General features: G+C 29.8%; 1 protein-coding gene and 1 long non-coding RNA gene across 2 annotated transcripts; both read right to left on the minus strand.

The window, feature by feature from the left end:
• Positions 1–13,730: 13,730 nt before the first annotated feature.
• On the minus strand, positions 13,731–15,485 carry LOC135926878 (carbonic anhydrase 6-like). Its single transcript, XM_065462812.1, has 2 exons — positions 14,697–15,485; positions 13,731–13,750 (listed from the first exon to the last, which is right to left on the minus strand). Exons 1-2 carry the CDS (start codon positions 15,442–15,444, stop codon positions 13,731–13,733), a joined length of 768 nt encoding a protein of 255 aa, XP_065318884.1. The 5' UTR covers positions 15,445–15,485.
• A 5-nt stretch (positions 15,486–15,490) lies between these two features.
• On the minus strand, positions 15,491–18,863 carry LOC135931939 (uncharacterized). The gene is made up of 3 exons (XR_010573215.1): positions 18,796–18,863; positions 15,848–15,980; positions 15,491–15,663 (listed from the first exon to the last, which is right to left on the minus strand). It is a non-coding gene; the product is annotated as an uncharacterized LOC135931939 (long non-coding RNA).
• Positions 18,864–19,169: the final 306 nt, after the last annotated feature.

Below are 19,169 nucleotides of genomic sequence, written 5' to 3' on the forward strand. Positions count from 1 at the left end.
ATAATACGTTTTTTTTTTATATTTTCTTTTCATCATCATCTCCAAATTTTTATCATGTATTTTAATGATTGTTTTTTTTGTTTAAATAATTTTCTTCATTATATTAATGCAAATATATTTATTGTTTATTGGCCACCTATAGTGTGAATTGTACCTATCGATAGTGTAATTTATACCTTTTGTAAGGGTAATTACATAAAAAACTATCATGTACAACTATGGTGCCAATTCCCCTTTATACATATATTTTCATTCTTAAAAATAAATTACCTCTCGCATGCTAAACGAGTTCTATCCTTCCCCATTTTTTTTGTACCATGTTGTGTTTTCAAGACTTTAATTTTTTTTTTATATATTTTTTTTTGGAGGGAGTGCATGTTGCATGTGCGCTTTTGTACGCTATTATTTTATTACTTATATTTAAAATTCTACACTTAATAATATATTGTATTTTTATATACGAAGCCTTTAGACACAATTTATTTTACCATAAATTATATATTACGATATATATATATTGAGATTTGGTTAAAATACATACAATAAAATAATCACTTTCTTTTCATATATTTTAATACAATCACTCAATTCGATTATAAAAAATTATTCTGGATTAATACTTTCTAATAAAGTTATTCTAAATTGAACACTACCATATTTGTTCAATAGATATAATCAGGGATTCAAATCGAAACGAATATAGGTTCGGTTCAGGTTCAGGTTCGGATAAAAATAACGGTTCAAGGTTCAGGTTCGGTTCGTAAAAAATTAAAATATCGGTTCGGTTCGAACCTCTAAAGTTTGAACACTTTTGTATTCAAACCTACATTCGAATTATGTACAGGGAAAATATTTTTTTATTTTATCATTAATTTAAAAAACACATGTATAAAACCTTCATTTTTATTTATGCACATTATAAAATAATATTTAATTTATAAATATAAAAATAAATATCAATGTTTAATTTTAATATGAACAATATTTTACTTTTTTTTACTTAAATTTTTTTTTATTAAGCCTCACAATTAATATATTTTCAAAATTCGTCTCACTCAAATTACATCTATAAGGAGATAGTATAAATTTAATTGTTGAAAAACATCTTTCCACACTAACTTGGGTAGCCGGCACTGCCAATATGATATCAGATTTGATATTTCATTTATAAATATTTTGGATTTAATTTTTCTCTAGACATTATAATTTATAAGCTTGAAATATTTAAAAAATGTTGTAAAATGACAATATACTAAAGTTTATAAAAATTAGGACCATTATTTTCTAAGAATATCATGAGGCTCGAACTGATTCAGAGGCATTTTAGCGGTTCGGTTCAGGTTCAGCTAGAATTTTTTAGCGGTTTAGGTTCGGTTAAGGTTTGATAAAAATATCGGTTTTAGCAGTTTCGGTTCAGGTTCTGATCCCAGGATATAATAAAAAGAGAAAAAATCACAAATTTTACCACAAATTTTATCGCCGAAACAACAATTAAAATTTTCTCCTTTTACATGACCCGGCCAAAGATAAGAATACATTATACACCAACTCTTCAATCTAAACTTTTATTTATTACGAAACAAAAATTACAATTTTTCTCCTTTCTAAACACCCGGCCAAAGATAATAGTTCTTTATACACCAACTCTTCAATCTAAACTTTTATTTATTACGAAACAAAAATTACAATTTTTCTCCTTTCTAAACACCCGGCCAAAGATAATAGTTCATTATACACCAACTCTTCAATATAAACTTTTATTTATTACAAAACAACTGGGAAAATAAATTAATACAAGGCATTATATACCACTAATATACTTTTTCCATAATAAAGACAGAAAGAATACAAATGTTTAACACAACTCTTATCGGCAAAACTCAATTCCTATTCTTGCCTTTTTAAATAACATTTATCCATATAATCTTTTGTGTACATATAAGGAGTTGTACCGTTATCCATATACGTAATCAAAGGTATTTGAATGTCATAACTATCTGCCTTAAACTTTTGTAGATCTTGTAAACCTTTAACGGTTGAATTCAATTGACTATTAAAATTATCTTTCCTCTGAGGTTTCACATCATCAACCGTACCCACCCATAATCGTATAAGTTCTATCAATTCTCCGAATTGATACTTCATATTTTCAAATTTATTGACTCCCGTCGTTAAATTACACAAAACTGACCGGGTTACTCCCTGGGTTTTATATGGTCATTGTGTCTCGTCACAGTGCCTCCCATTTCCAGCTGCACCAAATTTAACTTCGAGCCTCTATTCTCCCCGATGATTCCCTTGGCCCACTTCTTGCCACTTCCATCCCATAGGCGAGTCCATACCTTTTTCCCTACACCGAATTTAATCTCCGGGTCTTCTCGGACTACATTTCCCCTGTTCTTTACTTTTAAAAAATCCAATGGCACCCTAGTCCTCCGACCAAGAAACAATTCTGTAGGGGTTATCCCCTCTCGATTGAGAGAGTTAAGATAATACAACTGAGCTAAGTACGCTCCATCCTTATAATTTACCGATTTCCTTATCCGATTCTTCACGACGGCTACCATCCTCTCAGCTTGCCCATTCGAGCAGGGATAATACGGCGGCGTCAGAATATGCTGAGTCACAGACTCAGCACAAAACTGTTTAAACTCCTCGCTTACAAAAGCTGGACTCCCATCAGACACTATGGTGTGGCAAACCGAATCGGGCATATAATTTCCCTAATTTCCTAATAACTATCCTAGTGGTATAACCATGAACCTCTGCATATTCCACCCATTTTGAATACGAATCTACCAATAAAAAATATGAATTTTTATCAAGAATAAAATCGATGTGGAGACGCTCCCACGGTTTCTTTGATCGAGGCCAAATTTGACCTACCTCTTTACGGGGCATAGGTGCACAAGTATTACAAAGAACGCATTTCCTTGTAATTCTTTCGATATCATTGCCCATACCAGGCCACCAACTCCCGAGCCCAAAATTTCATCTTGTCTCGACCTTGATGTCCCGCATGTAATAAATTCATAATTTTCCCACGTAATTTACAAGAAATTACAGCTCTATTTCCTCTCATTAAACAATCATCTACCACAGACAATTCATTTTCAATTTTTTTAAAACTTTTACCATTATTTCTCCACGGTTTTTCCTCCGTTAAAAATAATTACCTTACTCAGTTCTTTATCTTTCAAAGTATTAAATTTAAGGTCTTCCCAATTGCTAGGATCCCCTTTGAGCATATGCGAAAGCGAACACCAAGCCTTTCTCATTATCCTTACCTTATTTTGATCCACTTCACAATTTCCTTCATCCGACTCTAATCTGGACAAAATATCAGGCATACAATTTTACCCCGACGATATCTAATCTCCACGTTAAAGCTGCTCACTAACAACAACCAACATTGTAACCGGGGAGACATCACCAACTCCCTGTTATCCACAAGTAAATCAAGGGCTTATGATCGGTAAAAATCACAAATTTTTTCCCAATCAGATATTCCCTACACTTGTCAAAAATGACCGCTAAAGCCTCCTGTTCGATAACAGAATACCTGGTCTCCACCTTACGAAAAACTCGCGAGAAAAACATAATGGGTCTCTCTAAGCCCTCTATCAAATGTAATAACGCACCACCACCCCTTTATTCGAGGCATCCACCGCCATAACTATTTAAAAATCATTGTTGAAACATACCAAAATCGGTTCTTTTTCAATTTTTTCCTTTAAAATAAAAGCTGTTTGCTGTTCACGTCCACTCAAAATGACTTCCCTTCTTTAATAAATAATATAACGGCGCAGCTACCTTCGAAAAATCCTATACAAAACGATGATAGTAATTCACCATACCCAAAAATGATTGCACAGCCTTACTATTGGGCTGCTACATATTCGATATATTCTTCAAATTTTTATCCAATAGTTTCATCTCAATCCCATTTATTCGATGACCCAAATATTCAACCTCCGTTACTCCCAGAACGCTTTTCTCCTTACTGGCTCTCAAGCCCTTGTCACGAATTCTCCTAAAAACTTCCTCCAAACGTTGGTTATGCTGCTCAGGCGTCACCCCGGTAATTAGCACATCGTCCATATAATAAAATACCCCTTCCAATCCTTGGAAAACTGACGCCATGGTACGTTGAAAAATAGGGGCAGACACACTCAACCCAAATGGTAATCTACAAAAAGCGAATAACTCTTAGGAGTCGTTATCGTCAATAATTTACGAATTTCCTCCCTCAAAGGTAATTGTAGATACGCTGACGAAAAATCAACTTTTGAAAAATATTTCGCCCCCTTCAACTGAGCCAAAATTTCTTCAATCCGAGGCAACGGATATTTAACCTCCACTACCCATCGATTTAATGTTACTTTGAAATCCGCAATGAGCCTCAATTTACCATTTGACTTTTTAACCGGAACCAACGGGGTGGCCCACTCACTTTCCACCGGAATAATAATGCCATCTTCCACCCATCGGTCTAATTCCTCGTCGATCTCCTTCCTCCATTCAAAAGGAACCCGCTGACAAGCCAAAAAAATCGGTGAAAAACCCTCTCTAAGTTGAACATCAACTTGATAATCGTTTAAACATCTCAGTTTTTCTTCAAAAATGATACCATATTGCCTAACTAAAATAGGAATAGCATGGTTAACCTTATTCCATTCATTTATTCCCCCGGCCATAATTTGGTCCTCATTGATCTCAACATTATCGACTTGCTGGATTTACTCATTACTTCCTCCGAAATTTAGCCAATTTTATTATATCCGAAATTTCCTTCCGTTCAACATCAATTATTATTACATTACTATTTATAGTAAAAACATTCCAATAATTATTAAGAGGACCCAGTTTTAATTCAATCCCAACCCATAATGGTTTCCACATTTTCCTTCACCACCCATAAATCCAGGAAAAAGGTTACATCGTTAAGATTCCACTACAATTTGGCCTTTCCCAAATCGACAACTTCCGACCCATCAAATTGCCTTACACACATGTCAATAATACCCATCGGCCAAAAATTATAAAAATTTTATTGGGACATTATGGAGATGCTCGCTCCTGTGTCGAACAGCATCTCTATGTTCCTATAGTCAATCTTCAAATTAACCCTCGGACACATACATTGTCCATTTAATCTCTCTGTCATTAAATCATATGTTTTAATCGGAGAGCCAGTGTTCATTCTATCTGAAATAACAATTTCATTAGAATTCACATTATCCCCTAAATTCAACTCGGAATTTAGAGGCCTTCTTTTACCAAGATCCCTTGGACATTTTTCCCAACTAAAGTTCCCGACATCCCTTCTATGGGAATAACGGACAATATTCCCCAGATATTGCTCCCACTTAAACCTATTAACCTCCCTTCCATGGGGATTAAGAGGATGACTACCCCTTTTCATTTTATCAATACCATTATCACAATTTACATTATCATATGTTTGGTTATATAAATTTTTACGATTTCTCGGAGCCCCGATCCCTATATGATTAACTCTGCAATCATATAGTCAATGCAAATTTTGAGACATTTTAATACAGTTCATGGCCACATGTCCCGGCCGTTGACACTTAAAACATAATCGAGACCAGTCCACAATGACCATTTTTACATTAGCATTTCCTCCTTCAGATCTTTTTAACGGAAATCCCTCTTTAAACCTCTGCTCTGGGACCACACAGGTATCTCTCTTGTGCCTCCTCCAACCAAATGATAATTTCCCCAAATTTTTTACTCCCTGACAAGCTATTATTTTCCTTGTAACCATTCCCTTTTTATTATCATTTTGGCCACATGTATGGCACTTCACCGGATTTTTGCTCACCCTCATCAACGCATTGATGATTTCCTTCATTTCCCTTACTTCCTGGAGGATCCTACCTGACCTCTCCAAACCACTCCCAGCCTTGATTTCGTCTAAAACATCTTTTAGATTACTTTCCAAGTCTGCTATTTTCTTAACATAAACACCCGACACCAAAGTGTCCTTCTTCAAATTACAATATATTTCTGCCAGTACCGCGATACTCCTTTTCATCAAATATTTCAATATAATTATCAATACATTTATTACCAATATCCCAATGGTAATCAAATGCTTACCTATATCCAATTCATTAAAGTTTTTATACAAAACTTTATAACCCAAATCCTTATATAAGAAAATTTTATCAATAAAACTATGCTCCCCACCATGCCTAAAAAAATAAACCATTTGCTCATAAATCTTTAATTAATAACGCGGCCCAATTAATCAAAAATGAAAATAAGAATATACAGGTATTGTTACCAAAAAAATTCACGATAGAATACATATCTAGGATTAGTACTACTGTGTTGTCAAAATTTTTACAAGATAAAATATGTATCAAAAATTTTTTTTTTGTTTTACCTTTTAAAATCGAATAACTCCAAACCTTCAGATCTGCGTCACGAGCACCACTGATACTACCCTTAAACCACCCTTTATACTTACTTTGCAATACCCAAACTTTTATCGAAGAGAGATCTTTTTATTTCTAACAAAAATTTACAATCTATTTATTAAGAAAATGATTTCAATATATATATATATATATATATATATATCAATGTAATCATAATTTATAATTATTAAGAATTTAAGAATAATCATCAAAAATTTTAATCATGGCGTTCTTTACAATTTTGTTTTAAAAAAAAATATATAAAAGCGTCACGTGCTATTCAAATTTAATTACTATCCAATCAACCTTATTTGAATCGGTTGATTGGCATTACATAATATAAATATATATAAAAATACGACAATTATCATCATATTTTGAGAGGATATATAATCTTTTACGCGGTCTGAAAAATGTTTCCAGTCTTTATAGCTTTCGTTTGAAAATGAAAGTTTTCTCATATGGAAAGACGCAGACAAATGTCTACCATTTTGGGTTAGTGGAAAAATTAAAATTTTTTATTTTTTGAGAAGATTTTTCTACTAAAATATTTGCACATTATCACTTATCCACAATGGTCATTCACCTATATCGTCCAGTTTGTGTCTAACCTTTTACAACTTATTGTAGCTATTTTGTATTCTGCTGTGGATTGTCCTATGCCATGAGGGAGGAATGTATGTAAACCAGCGACAACTTCTACGAGATTGTCAGGATAAGAGAGACAGTGAACTCTGCGGGATCGTCATAATGATAGTGAGAATTATGGAACCAACAACTTCTGAGGGATCGTCATGATGAGAAAGAAAAGTATGTGAACAGCGAATTCTATGGGAACTTGATAATTGGCCATATGAATATCAATATGCTCATCATCTAGATGGATATCGTGTATTTCTGGCATTTAATTCGTGGTACTTGATGTCACTTTAAATTTAAAGTGTTTTAAAATTGCCCCTTTTTGAGAATTAATAAATGTATGTAGCTTCGCGCTTCTTTCTTTTCCGTTTCTCAGCACCTGAATTGAATTTTTTCCTCTTCCCATTTTAAAAATTCTTTGTATGGCGTCTCTTAACAATTTAATTTAAACAGTATGCATTAAGATTTGGGGTTCACCAAACAAATTTTATATAAATGTGTAGCCCAATTCTTTAAAAATTAGTTTGTGAGTTTAGTTAGATTATGTGAAAGTTGTTTATTTGGGTGACTGGCCATATACTATATGTTAACTGGCCATAATAAATTATTTAAGAATTTTATTATAAATATTAAATATTACAATAAGAAATACTTGTCAAAGACCATGTTAATATTCCATTTTTTAGATGTATAAAAATTTATTTATACACTAATTTAATTATGTTATATAATCAGATTTTGTTTGTTATACATTTCGGTTATATAATTTTTATTTTATATTAACTTTTTTAATATCATATTAACATTACATTTTTTTGATATTAATTTGTATTTAGATTTTAAATAATGTTATTTTTTTATATTTAAAAAAAGATATATAAGGAAAATTGTTTTAGGTAAAGGGGGGGTATAAAAAATAAAATGTAATTTAAAAAAAAAAATAAAAGAAAATGATGACTTATTCTAATAATATATAATAGAAAATTCTGTCTAAATACATCATGGTAATAATATATAATAGAGGATTTTATTTAAAAATTCTTCATGGAGGCCAAATTACGTCCGAACTTCGCGATGGATGCTTTGAATAAATCCACATATATGACTGAATTCGTCCTGGATTTCCCTAAATTTAGTAGCAATGATAGCTAGGGAAATTCAAGATCTCCAACAAGTCTTCCAGATGACGAATTCAATAACATTGGAGCAATTTGCACGGAGGCAGACTTCCAGGACCCAATCACTCTTCTTGGCAAATTCAAGCTACAACATCGGTCGAAGACTGAGAACGCCAAACTCTCATTATTTTATGCTGCCACTCAAGAAAAGGATGAGACGTTCTCGGCTTGGGTCACACGCGTAGCACGACTCAATAAAGAATGCAAATTCAATGGCATTCAGCGCATTATTGAAAGTGAGAGTTGCTTCGAATTCCAAAGATGACAGAAAAGCGGTCAGGAGCTCTATGATTATAGAAAATATTTATAATCTGGGTTTAGAGGAAGACACTATTGAGCCAAGTGACATCAAGGGCGTGATGAAATTGTTTCATTTGTATGAATCACCTGGAGTACAAGAATCACATGGCAGAGTCAAATATAGCTACTTAACTACAAAACCCATTCAGGACTCTCATGCACATGGTAAATCTCTTATCAAGCAACCCCAGTTCATAAATGAAAATCGACACGGACAGCATTTCGATGAACGTTACGATGTACGCTACGACTACTGCCCGACAAACGATTTGATGAACGTTACAGGATACACTACGACAATGGTCGCGACAAACGATTCGACGGACGGCATGGCAACTTCCACGACAATCGTTTTGATCAAAGCTACGATAATTGTCACTATAACCGCAACCGTTTCGACAATCGCAACGATAACTACTACGACGATCGATACAACAATATCGGGTACACTGTCCATGGCAATCGCCACGACTATCATTGTGACCATCATCAAAGCCCTGATCGACGGGATGACTGCTATAGAGGTGATAACCGAACCAACTATCCCCGTCATGGTCAGCACAGACACAACCCTCAAAATATTAACGGTTTTCCGAAATATTCGTCGAGGCCCAACCAGGACAAAAATGACAATAATACCTACAACAGATCTTCTGATTACAAAGATCGTGATTGTCAATTGAATACGAACAATGCTATGAACATCGAAGTAATCGATGATGACGACGCCTTAAACACAGACCTTAAAGAATATAAACTTCAGAATCTTGATGTGCACAATCTGGGGGTCAACGATACCAGATATGACGCGTACAACGTAACGGCGAGGATCAAGAACATACCCACATTGATGCAAATAGACACCGGTACAAGGTACACAATACTTCCGAAAAATACCGCTAAGACTGTAGGCATAAAACCACGATGCGTAAGACGGATATGAAACTAACAGGGTATGACGACAGCGCCATCAAGGTATTAGGTCTGGTCAATGTGAACGTTAAGTTTGAAGGTAACTCACAAACTCTGGAGGCCATAGTGGTGGATTGTGATAAGATCCCCTTGTTAGGGAGTATGTGGCTCCACGCCTTCAACAACATATTAAAAACGTTCTTAGTGGGTAACGTAGAGAATGATCTCGAGAAGGTAATCTTGACAACAAAAAAAGACCTCGAATCAACTTACTCCTACAAACCCAAAATGGTCAGACAAGAGAAAGTTCACTTGAAGCCCGATGCCGTGCCTAAGATCATACCTTCAAGGAGAGTTCCGTGTGCCAAGATCGATGCAACGACTCGGAAATTGGATGGCTGGCTGAAGGACAAAATAAATCTTGCTCGAGAGCAATCTAGATGTCCAATACCATGCACAAGCAATCCGATTGGGAAATTAGCTATGGGCTGCCTATACTTTACCAAGCCATCGTTCGGTTTGAAAAGAAGACTGCACCATAAACATGGGTGGCGTATTGCTTGACGATCATGAACGTCAATGGCGTTACCACACAACAGATCCAAGGAATACATAAGACGGATTTCTTTGGGGGGTTGAATGTTATATAATCTGATTTTGTTTGTTATACCTTTCGATGATATAATTTTTATTTTATATTAACCTTTTTTTATATCATATTAACATTACATTTTTTGATATCAATTTGTATTTAGATATTAAATAATTGGCTATTCTTTTATTGTTAAAAAAAGATATATAAGGAAAATTGTTTTATGTAAAAGGGGGATATAAAAATAAAATGTAATTTATAGAAAATAAAATAAAAGAAAATTATGACCTATTCTAATAATATATAATAGACAATTCTGTTAAATACATTATGGTAATAATATATAATAGAGGATTCTATTTAAAAATTCTTCAATTAGTATTTATATCTAAATTTCTCATCATCTATTTAATGATGATATTTTACAAATTAATATCTTAATTAACTTTTAGTTAAACATTCTTATTTCAATATAAAATTAACTACTATCTATTTAATTTAATAATTTTATAAAATTTTATCTTAACTATCAACATGTTAAAATAATTATTTCATATATCTAATCATTCATCAATTTATAAATTTATGATGTTTAATACACTTAATTAGACAATATATTATTTAAGAATTTTATTATAAAGATGAAATATTAGAATAAGAAATATTTGTAAAATACCTACGTTAATATTTCTTCATTTTTTAGATATATAAAAATTTAATTATACACTAATTTAATTAGTATTAACGTTTAAATTTATCGTCATCTACTTAATCATAATATTTTATAAATGAATATCTTAATTATCCTTTTGTTATACATTCTTATTTCAATATAAAATTAACAACTATCGTAATGATTTTATAAATTATTATTATAATTATCTAATTGTTAAAATGGTAATTTTAATAATTTAAGCATTCATTAATTTAAAAATCTTTTATCCTATAGTCATTATTAATTTATAAATGAGAAAATTATAATTTTTATTTACATAAATAAAATACATCATTATATTAATACATTAAGCATAATTACTTCACAATGAATACATTTAACCCACTCTTCCTCTTTCTTGCCCTAAAAATATCTTCTTGCATATAATGCACAGCCACTCATCATAATTCTTTATTAGTTTTATTAAACTTTAACTCATAAAATCATGTGCAAATATTCTTATCAAAAAATAAATAATTATTAACATAAAAATTTATATAATTAAATCCGATAACTAATTATTTAACAGGTAGTTCTTATGTATGATTAATACCAATAAACAAATTCCCTAACATGTTATAACTGATAAATCTATAATAACTAATAATCTATAAGATAATTCTAATATGTAATTAATATCATTAAAGATGCTTTAACATGATAAGTTTTAACTATTTTATGCTAAACCTCATTAATGATTTTCTAGCTTGTCTTGTATTATATAATCATATATAATTTTCTCAATATAATGAATTAAATTATGTTATAAGACAAAATAGATGATGATTATAAAGATTCAAACAAGAAAGCACAATTTTGGAGTAATCTAGGATAGCAGTTTTGTTAAGCAGATATTAAAACTTTATAAATATAACATTATAATACATGATCATAGGCGTAGCCAGGGGGGGGGGGGGGCAAGGGAATTTCCCCTCCCCCCTTCAGAAATTTATCCCTCTTTGTGAATATCATTTTAAGCTAATAAAAAATATCCCTCTTAGTCCTCCCCCCATTCCCTGAACCCCAAAAATGTATGCATATATCTTAAACAATAATTTGAAAGAATGAATATAAAAGTTGATATTTTTTTATAAAACTATTCATCATCATTTATACATTTTTGGAAAAAAGCATTTATATATAAGGAAAGTAAATTAAAAATGTTTTTTAAGAAATGGAATATAAGCCAAAGATAAGTCTTAATACAAAAGTGAAATGTATTATAATTATTAATAGATCCATTAAATTACAAAATAATATAATATATCAAATATAATTTTTTATAAAGTGAGTAATTGTAATTTATTTATCTTAATAAAAGTAAATATAATTATAAAACTATAAAATTAAATCATAAATTAAATAAAAAAAATGAAAGGACAATACAAACAGTGGAATATTATATGTCGTAGATTTACAGTATATCTAATTTTATCAATTATCATATGACAATCAAGTAATTTTTACCAATATAGGGAAATATATATCTTACAGAAAACTATAAAATATTGATAAGGACATCAGAAAATATCTTTGAAAGACATTGTGGGATGAATAATATGAAGATTAATTTTTAATATATTTTTTATTTGAAATAAATAGATGGCATTAAATAATTGAATGCAAATTGTTGCTATATTTATTATCAAGAGCATTGATTAGTAAAATTTGTTAAAATATTAACTATAATATATTCTCTAACTGTCAAATATGTCTGTAAAAGTGGAATTTTATCTAGTATTTTGTAACTAATTCTATATAATAGGAATATCAACTATATGTCTACTTCCTTTTTATAAATAAATTTCTTATACTTGTTTGGAATAAATTATTACCATGCTTTTATATTAATGTATATACAAGTAATTTATTATATTTTATATAAACTAATAAAAATATATTTCATATTTGTTCCAGGCTTATTTTTTTTTAATTAAAATTAACCTCCTATCTTGTAAAAATATTTGTATATATAAACTAAGATAACCCGGCCGAAGGCCGGGCACCCCCTTCCTTAGGAAAATCCTGGATACGCCTATGTACATGATATACATTATTGACTCTTCTAGTGCTCTTATTTATAATATAATGTATGGAAATTAATTCAAATTTTTAATTTAAATAAGTGAGAATAGTCATAGAATTTTTTGAATTAATTATAATAGCATTTTATCATATTTTACTTTTCCATTTGTCTCCTCTTATCTATCTTCTAGTCCTTGGTAAAAATAACTAAATAGGATATTTTTAAAATTCTAATATTTTAGTTTGTTGTTTTAATAAAAATCACCCTAAAAATATAAATGCTATCTATTGTTATTAGTATTTATACTATATTATCTCATGTAGATATTTAGATAAAAAGTAAATTAAGCTTAATATTTTTTTCTTTTGGTTTTTACAATGATAATCATAATTAAATTTAGCAAACAATATGGTCATTTATTTACCTCTATTATATATTTTTTTGATGAAGATTTAAAGGCAAGATGGAATAATCTTAGAGATTATCAAAATAAAGAATATAAAAGAGCATTGGATAAAATCCTAGTGGTTCAACAGGGCCACCATATATATCTGCATGGCCATATTATGAATATAAATTTTATATTACAAAATATTGAATAAATATTTGTTTAAAATATCAATATTATTAAAATAATTTAATCACAAAATGAATTTCAAATATTTTTATTCTGATCAGAAATATTTTTAATACTTTGTTGGTTCCATAAAGGAAGATCTGAATCCTAAGTTTAAAATTTGTTATATTTAGTTTTTCCCAATGATATATATAACCATTATTGGTTCCCAGCCCTATCTACCAGGAATATCCTTAAACTATTGTAGAAAAAGTATCCTTCGCTTTATTGATTTTCCAGGGTATAATTTAATTACTTTTCTTGTCTGAAACCTTATCATTTTATGACTTCGTGAGGTGCCCGTTAAATTTTGTGTTGATACGCTGTATTTTAGTAAATTTAAAAGATAAAAATTGAAAAAGAAAAATAAAGATTAATTTTTAATAAATTGGAATTATCTTGGAATTACTTTTCGGAATAATCATAATATATGCATCGGACTAAATTTTAAATCATTATAATCTTCATCTTTGATATTTAAAAATTAATTATGAGTTATTTTATGACAATAAATAAAATTCTAAAAATAATTTTATGATCGTAAAATTGTTACCGAAGAAAAAGAATTTTTTTTTCAAAAAATCTATAACAATTTTTATTTATTTAAATAACATATAAAACTATATTAAAATATAAAAACCATGAAATTTTTAAAACAAATTAAAATATAAATAAACATATTAAAACAGGTAAGGCGGCAAAAAAACGATGAATTTAAAAAAAAACTAAAGAAAGCTTTAAGATCCGAAGAAACTAATATATTGTAATCCCAAAATATATTTGATCAAATTAGTACAAAGTAAAAGATTTGACGTAAAAAATCTGAGATTTTGATGAGAAAACATTCAAAAAAAATGCGGAAGCTCATAATTATAAAGATTAGAATATAATATTGATCAAAATCTATATTTTATTTTGAATAATATAAAGTGCAAATTTGTATTTAAACTATACTTAATTTTTTTTAAGCATGAAATATAATTTCTTTCGGTGAGGGTGTCGTGATTGGCGATTAAAATTGCCTGTGGTTTTATTTTATGAAATCCATATTTTATTTAGAAGATGATTCATTCAATATATATAATATAAAAGAAAACCTCATCGCCGATCATTTAATATATAATATGATAATGAAGAATGAAATTTCATTTTATATTCATATCATATAATAATGATTATTTATATATAATATTAATGATAGAATAAATAACGAACATGATAGTTTTGAAATATTTGCGTTAGAAGAGAGATATATTGGGCGATTATTACGACTTTGTAAAGGTCTACGGTTAGGGCCAATAGAACTTCTAGCAAAACAGGTTCGTAATTTTGAATCACATTGCTGAATTCTCTCGATAAAATATAGTTGACGCCTAGACAAATAATTTTTTTCCTTAATGATAGTCCATATGACATTTTCCGTGCAAGGTGGTGTAGTCAAAGATCCAATGTATCTATAATATGTATTCCAATTTTCGGGAAGCAGGTTTTCCAGGATAAATTGATTACGCATATATAATATTGGAGTTCCACCAGTACGACTAAATTCTTTGCTATTTATATCTAGTTCTATTATTTCTAATAAAGGATCAAGCTTCGGGTTATCTTTATCCGTTTTAGGATTGCTTAATTCATATAAAACAGCCAAAACCGCTATTTGATTGGTCAGTTTATTTACATGGACTAAATGTACTTCTAAAGGGAAAAATTTACCGTCTATGGAGTGTTCCGAACCAACCAAACTCCTCCCACCTGAGCCCCAATGGAAATGAGCCTGATTGAACTCGAAAGATTGAGGCATTTCTATAAACGGTAGTATGCCATCCGAATATAAAACTATAGAAGTTTTTGTCTTTTCAATTCTCCATTTCCCAGATGGTAGTTGGTAATTACGTAATAAAAGATGTTTAAGACTAGCATTGTATATAGCGTCTGATAAATCGATAGGGGATTGTCGGAGGCGTGATTGCATAATGGAATCTTCTGAACCACATAAAGGATATCTTCGATACCACATTTCTGAACAATCATTATATCTGTAACTGAATTCTTCACCAGAGATTGCTAAAACTTTGGAACGTCCATATATATATTGATGTGTCATTAAATTAAGGTATATTAATAACAATATCCATAATATATGTTTAAAGTTATTTTGAATCGATAGATTAAACTGTAACATTAAGAATTGCATTTTCAAGGATAATATTTTAAATCGCTGATGTATTGTAGATTCCTAAAATGTTAAAATATATATTAATTATTTTGCTAGGTTAAAAAATTATATCGTTTTTAATAAATAAATATCAATACAATTACAAAATTATGATCAAGCTTAAAAAAGTATAAAATAGGGGAGGGGATCCTCTATTAGAAAATTTGGAGGCTTCTGTAAATATCACTTGAGTCTAATAAATTACCCACTATACTTCCCTTGCCCCTTCTATTGTATTACATAGAATCAGCTTGAATTAATTTCTGTTGTTGCCAATGCGATTGTAAGGAAGCAATACCATTTGATTTCATAGTTTCAAGGCAATATTTTTTTCAACCCTAAAATTGTAAATTTTATTTAATCATTTAAATAGTTTCATAGGAAATTTTGGTATGGTATAGCAATTAAAAACCTGCAGAAATCAGATTAGAATTTCAAATTTTTAGGCTAGCCTAAAATTATAAATAAATTTTCTACGAATCTTTAAAGGGTATATTTCTTATTGGAGCATATAAAATCAAAAGATTCCTTGTTATAAAATGACACAAATGATCTTATATATATATAAAATAAAAAGAATGTAATTTATCCCTAAAAGTAAAAACACAAATTTAGTCACATAATCTTTACAATTTCACAGACACTTCCTATATAAAAATAAAAAATATTATTTTAGGTGGAGTTCAATATTGGGGGTTACAGGGGCGGACTGGTGCTACGGCCTCGTGGGCATTTTTTATAGCTGCCTCATTTTTAAGGAGGTATCGCCACCATATTTCTCATTTCGCTGGCCTTTGGCCCGTTTTTTCCCGGCCTTCGACCGGGTTCCCTTTATTTTTGCAAATAAGTTCAAACGATTTACATTTTTAGTAAAAAAAAAGAATAATATGACACGATAATCATATATTTTATTTTAATTTACACATCTAAAATCATATTCATTGCACATATAAAAAAATATTCATTGTACATATATATTTTATATTTAGATTTACAACGATATTGCACTATAAATCAAAATACATCACATGTTAAATATAAAATAATACATATTCAATATATAAAATCAATTAATTATACTTATAAAATTATTGTAATTATACAATATTGCACAGAGAATAAAATTGCTGCACTTATAAAATCAGACACCTATCATATTGTATAAATAGATATAATAAAATTTAAATATAAGAAAATAATATATAATTTTAACGTTGATAAATCTCTGATTAACTTTGAATCTTTGCGCAAATAAACAATCTTCTAGTTCAATCTGCGCTGATAGTTCTTGTTCAACTGACATCATTAAAAACGCTTCTAATTTTTCTTGGCCTATATTAGCTCTCAGCCTATTTTTTATCATTTTTAATTTACTAAATGTTCTCTCGCAATTAACCAGCGTAAATGACGAAGTTAAAATGTATTCATATGCCATAAATTAATTGGTATATGCACTTGTGTGCATATTGTATCTTTTAAGAATTTCATACACGCATATTAAACACTTGATAAATTTTTTATCACACTCTGATTTATATTCATATTATAATATTCCATCTTCTTCATTTGACTTCTCATTTGTACATACGATATCATCGTCCGTTTCATTTAATTCATAAATCCTTGAATACACTGGCAAATGAACATAATTCGTTATGTAATTTAACAATTAATATATTTGCCAATTGTGCCCGTTTTTGCTTTTCAGAAATATCTTTACTATTTATTTCATCAAAATGTCTTAGGTGAAAATATTTCACATTCAAAATAAGCTCTCTATTTGTAGAAAACCCTTCCCACAAGCTGTTTATAAGTTGATCATTTCGACCTAAAGGTCAATCGATTCTTGAGGACATTCATCTTGGCCTTCGTCACTATATATTCTCCTTACTCGTTCTATTCGATTTTTTGGTAGAGCAGTCTGTACCCAGATACTCTCTTAAATGTGAAATTGTTTCATTTAAATTAGAAGCCATCTAAATTGCTTTATTTTGAATCGATGTAATAGTTATCGATGATAGAGAAAACTTAGCATCTTCTATCATTTTCCATGCTGACAAAATATCTAAATTTTTAGTTTGAAGATATAATGACAACCATTATTTAAAAAATTTCCAATATTATAAATGTACTTAGCGTCTTAAATTTATATAAATTATCGATCAAAGACTGCGCTTTGATGAGGTATTTGCCTCAAATGATTTATTATCTATTAAAATTGAAGTGCACTTACCGTTAATGGGATAAAGTTCTATTTACCATATATTCAGGGCTTTTTCAGGTGCCCACTACTTTATCTAATCTATTTTTTGCAGTATTCTCAACTAATTTTAGCTTGATGAAATATTCTGTTTCATCAAAGCATCCATCCTTTTATTTCACCAAAGAAAGTTGCTAGTCTGTTCAATAATCCAAATAAATTTTTGTTTTCAATATTATCACATAAATCACATATACAGAGATTTAATATGTTACCAAATATACACACTACCTGGAGCCTCTTGTCTAATAAGAGTTTGCAACCCAACAAATTCACCCCGCATATTTGCACCACCATCAAATGATTCTTCAATTATATTTCTCATATTCCATGTTTTAAAAAGCATTCATTCAAGATATCAAAAAATTCTTTTCCAGAAGAGTTCTAACTTTTGTAAGTGCAAAAAACTCTATTATTTTGCCATTATATATATGTATCGTAGGCAATTGGTTGTTGATCATAAAACTAATATCTTCTTTTTTTATTAAATTCCTGATTTGATCAAGAACAACTTTAATATTTTTGTTAACAGTGGTTTTTGATTACATGTTTATGAGAGAACCTCTTCCCTTCGATTTTGATTTATCAGAGAGTTTAAGCTTTTCTTTTCTTGTCTACGTTTGCTCTTTAAAATAGCCTTCTCGAAATGATCTCTGAGTTTTAATCATTCTTTGATATAATACTAATCATATACGAATCATTTCCAGGAAATTCCAATGATTCAAATTTTAATTTTCAAAGTGGCTAAGTGTTTCAGTAGCATTTGATCTAGGGTAAGTTTTGTTTGCCTAAAGACTTTATTATATCGAATATTTGTTTTATTATGTGGACATTGTTATAAATTTGTCGATTTTTTTCATTTAATATTTTTACACATTGAATTATAAAATAACTTGTTTTTTGATGCTCTGAGGTGGGCCTCGACTGTACTGATATGTACTCTTGAATTTTTATGTATTTTAATTACTGAATGCATTGTCGAAATTTGTTGAGACTGTTGTGAAAGTGTTTTCGCACAGGCAGATTGAGAGTAAATAGCTTTAACTTAATTGCATATTAGTCTTATTGTAATCCATTTTCTAAGTATTTTTTTTCACTCATTACCATTAGTCAATATAATTTATCATATTTACTATTTATGGGTTGTATAGGATGTTGCATTAAAAACGTAAGTTCTTGAGGTTTAGGCAACTTAAAATTTTCATGCGTCTTATCCAATTTTAAAGGAGACACTGTTGGATCCCCTGAATCGATTTGTGGCTATCTG

Source organism: Gordionus sp. m RMFG-2023, chromosome 1, assembly GCF_954871325.1.
Source record: "Gordionus sp. m RMFG-2023 chromosome 1, tfGorSpeb1-WG-v2, whole genome shotgun sequence".
Classification (NCBI taxonomy): domain Eukaryota; kingdom Metazoa; phylum Nematomorpha; class Gordioida; order Chordodea; family Parachordodidae; genus Gordionus; species Gordionus sp. m RMFG-2023.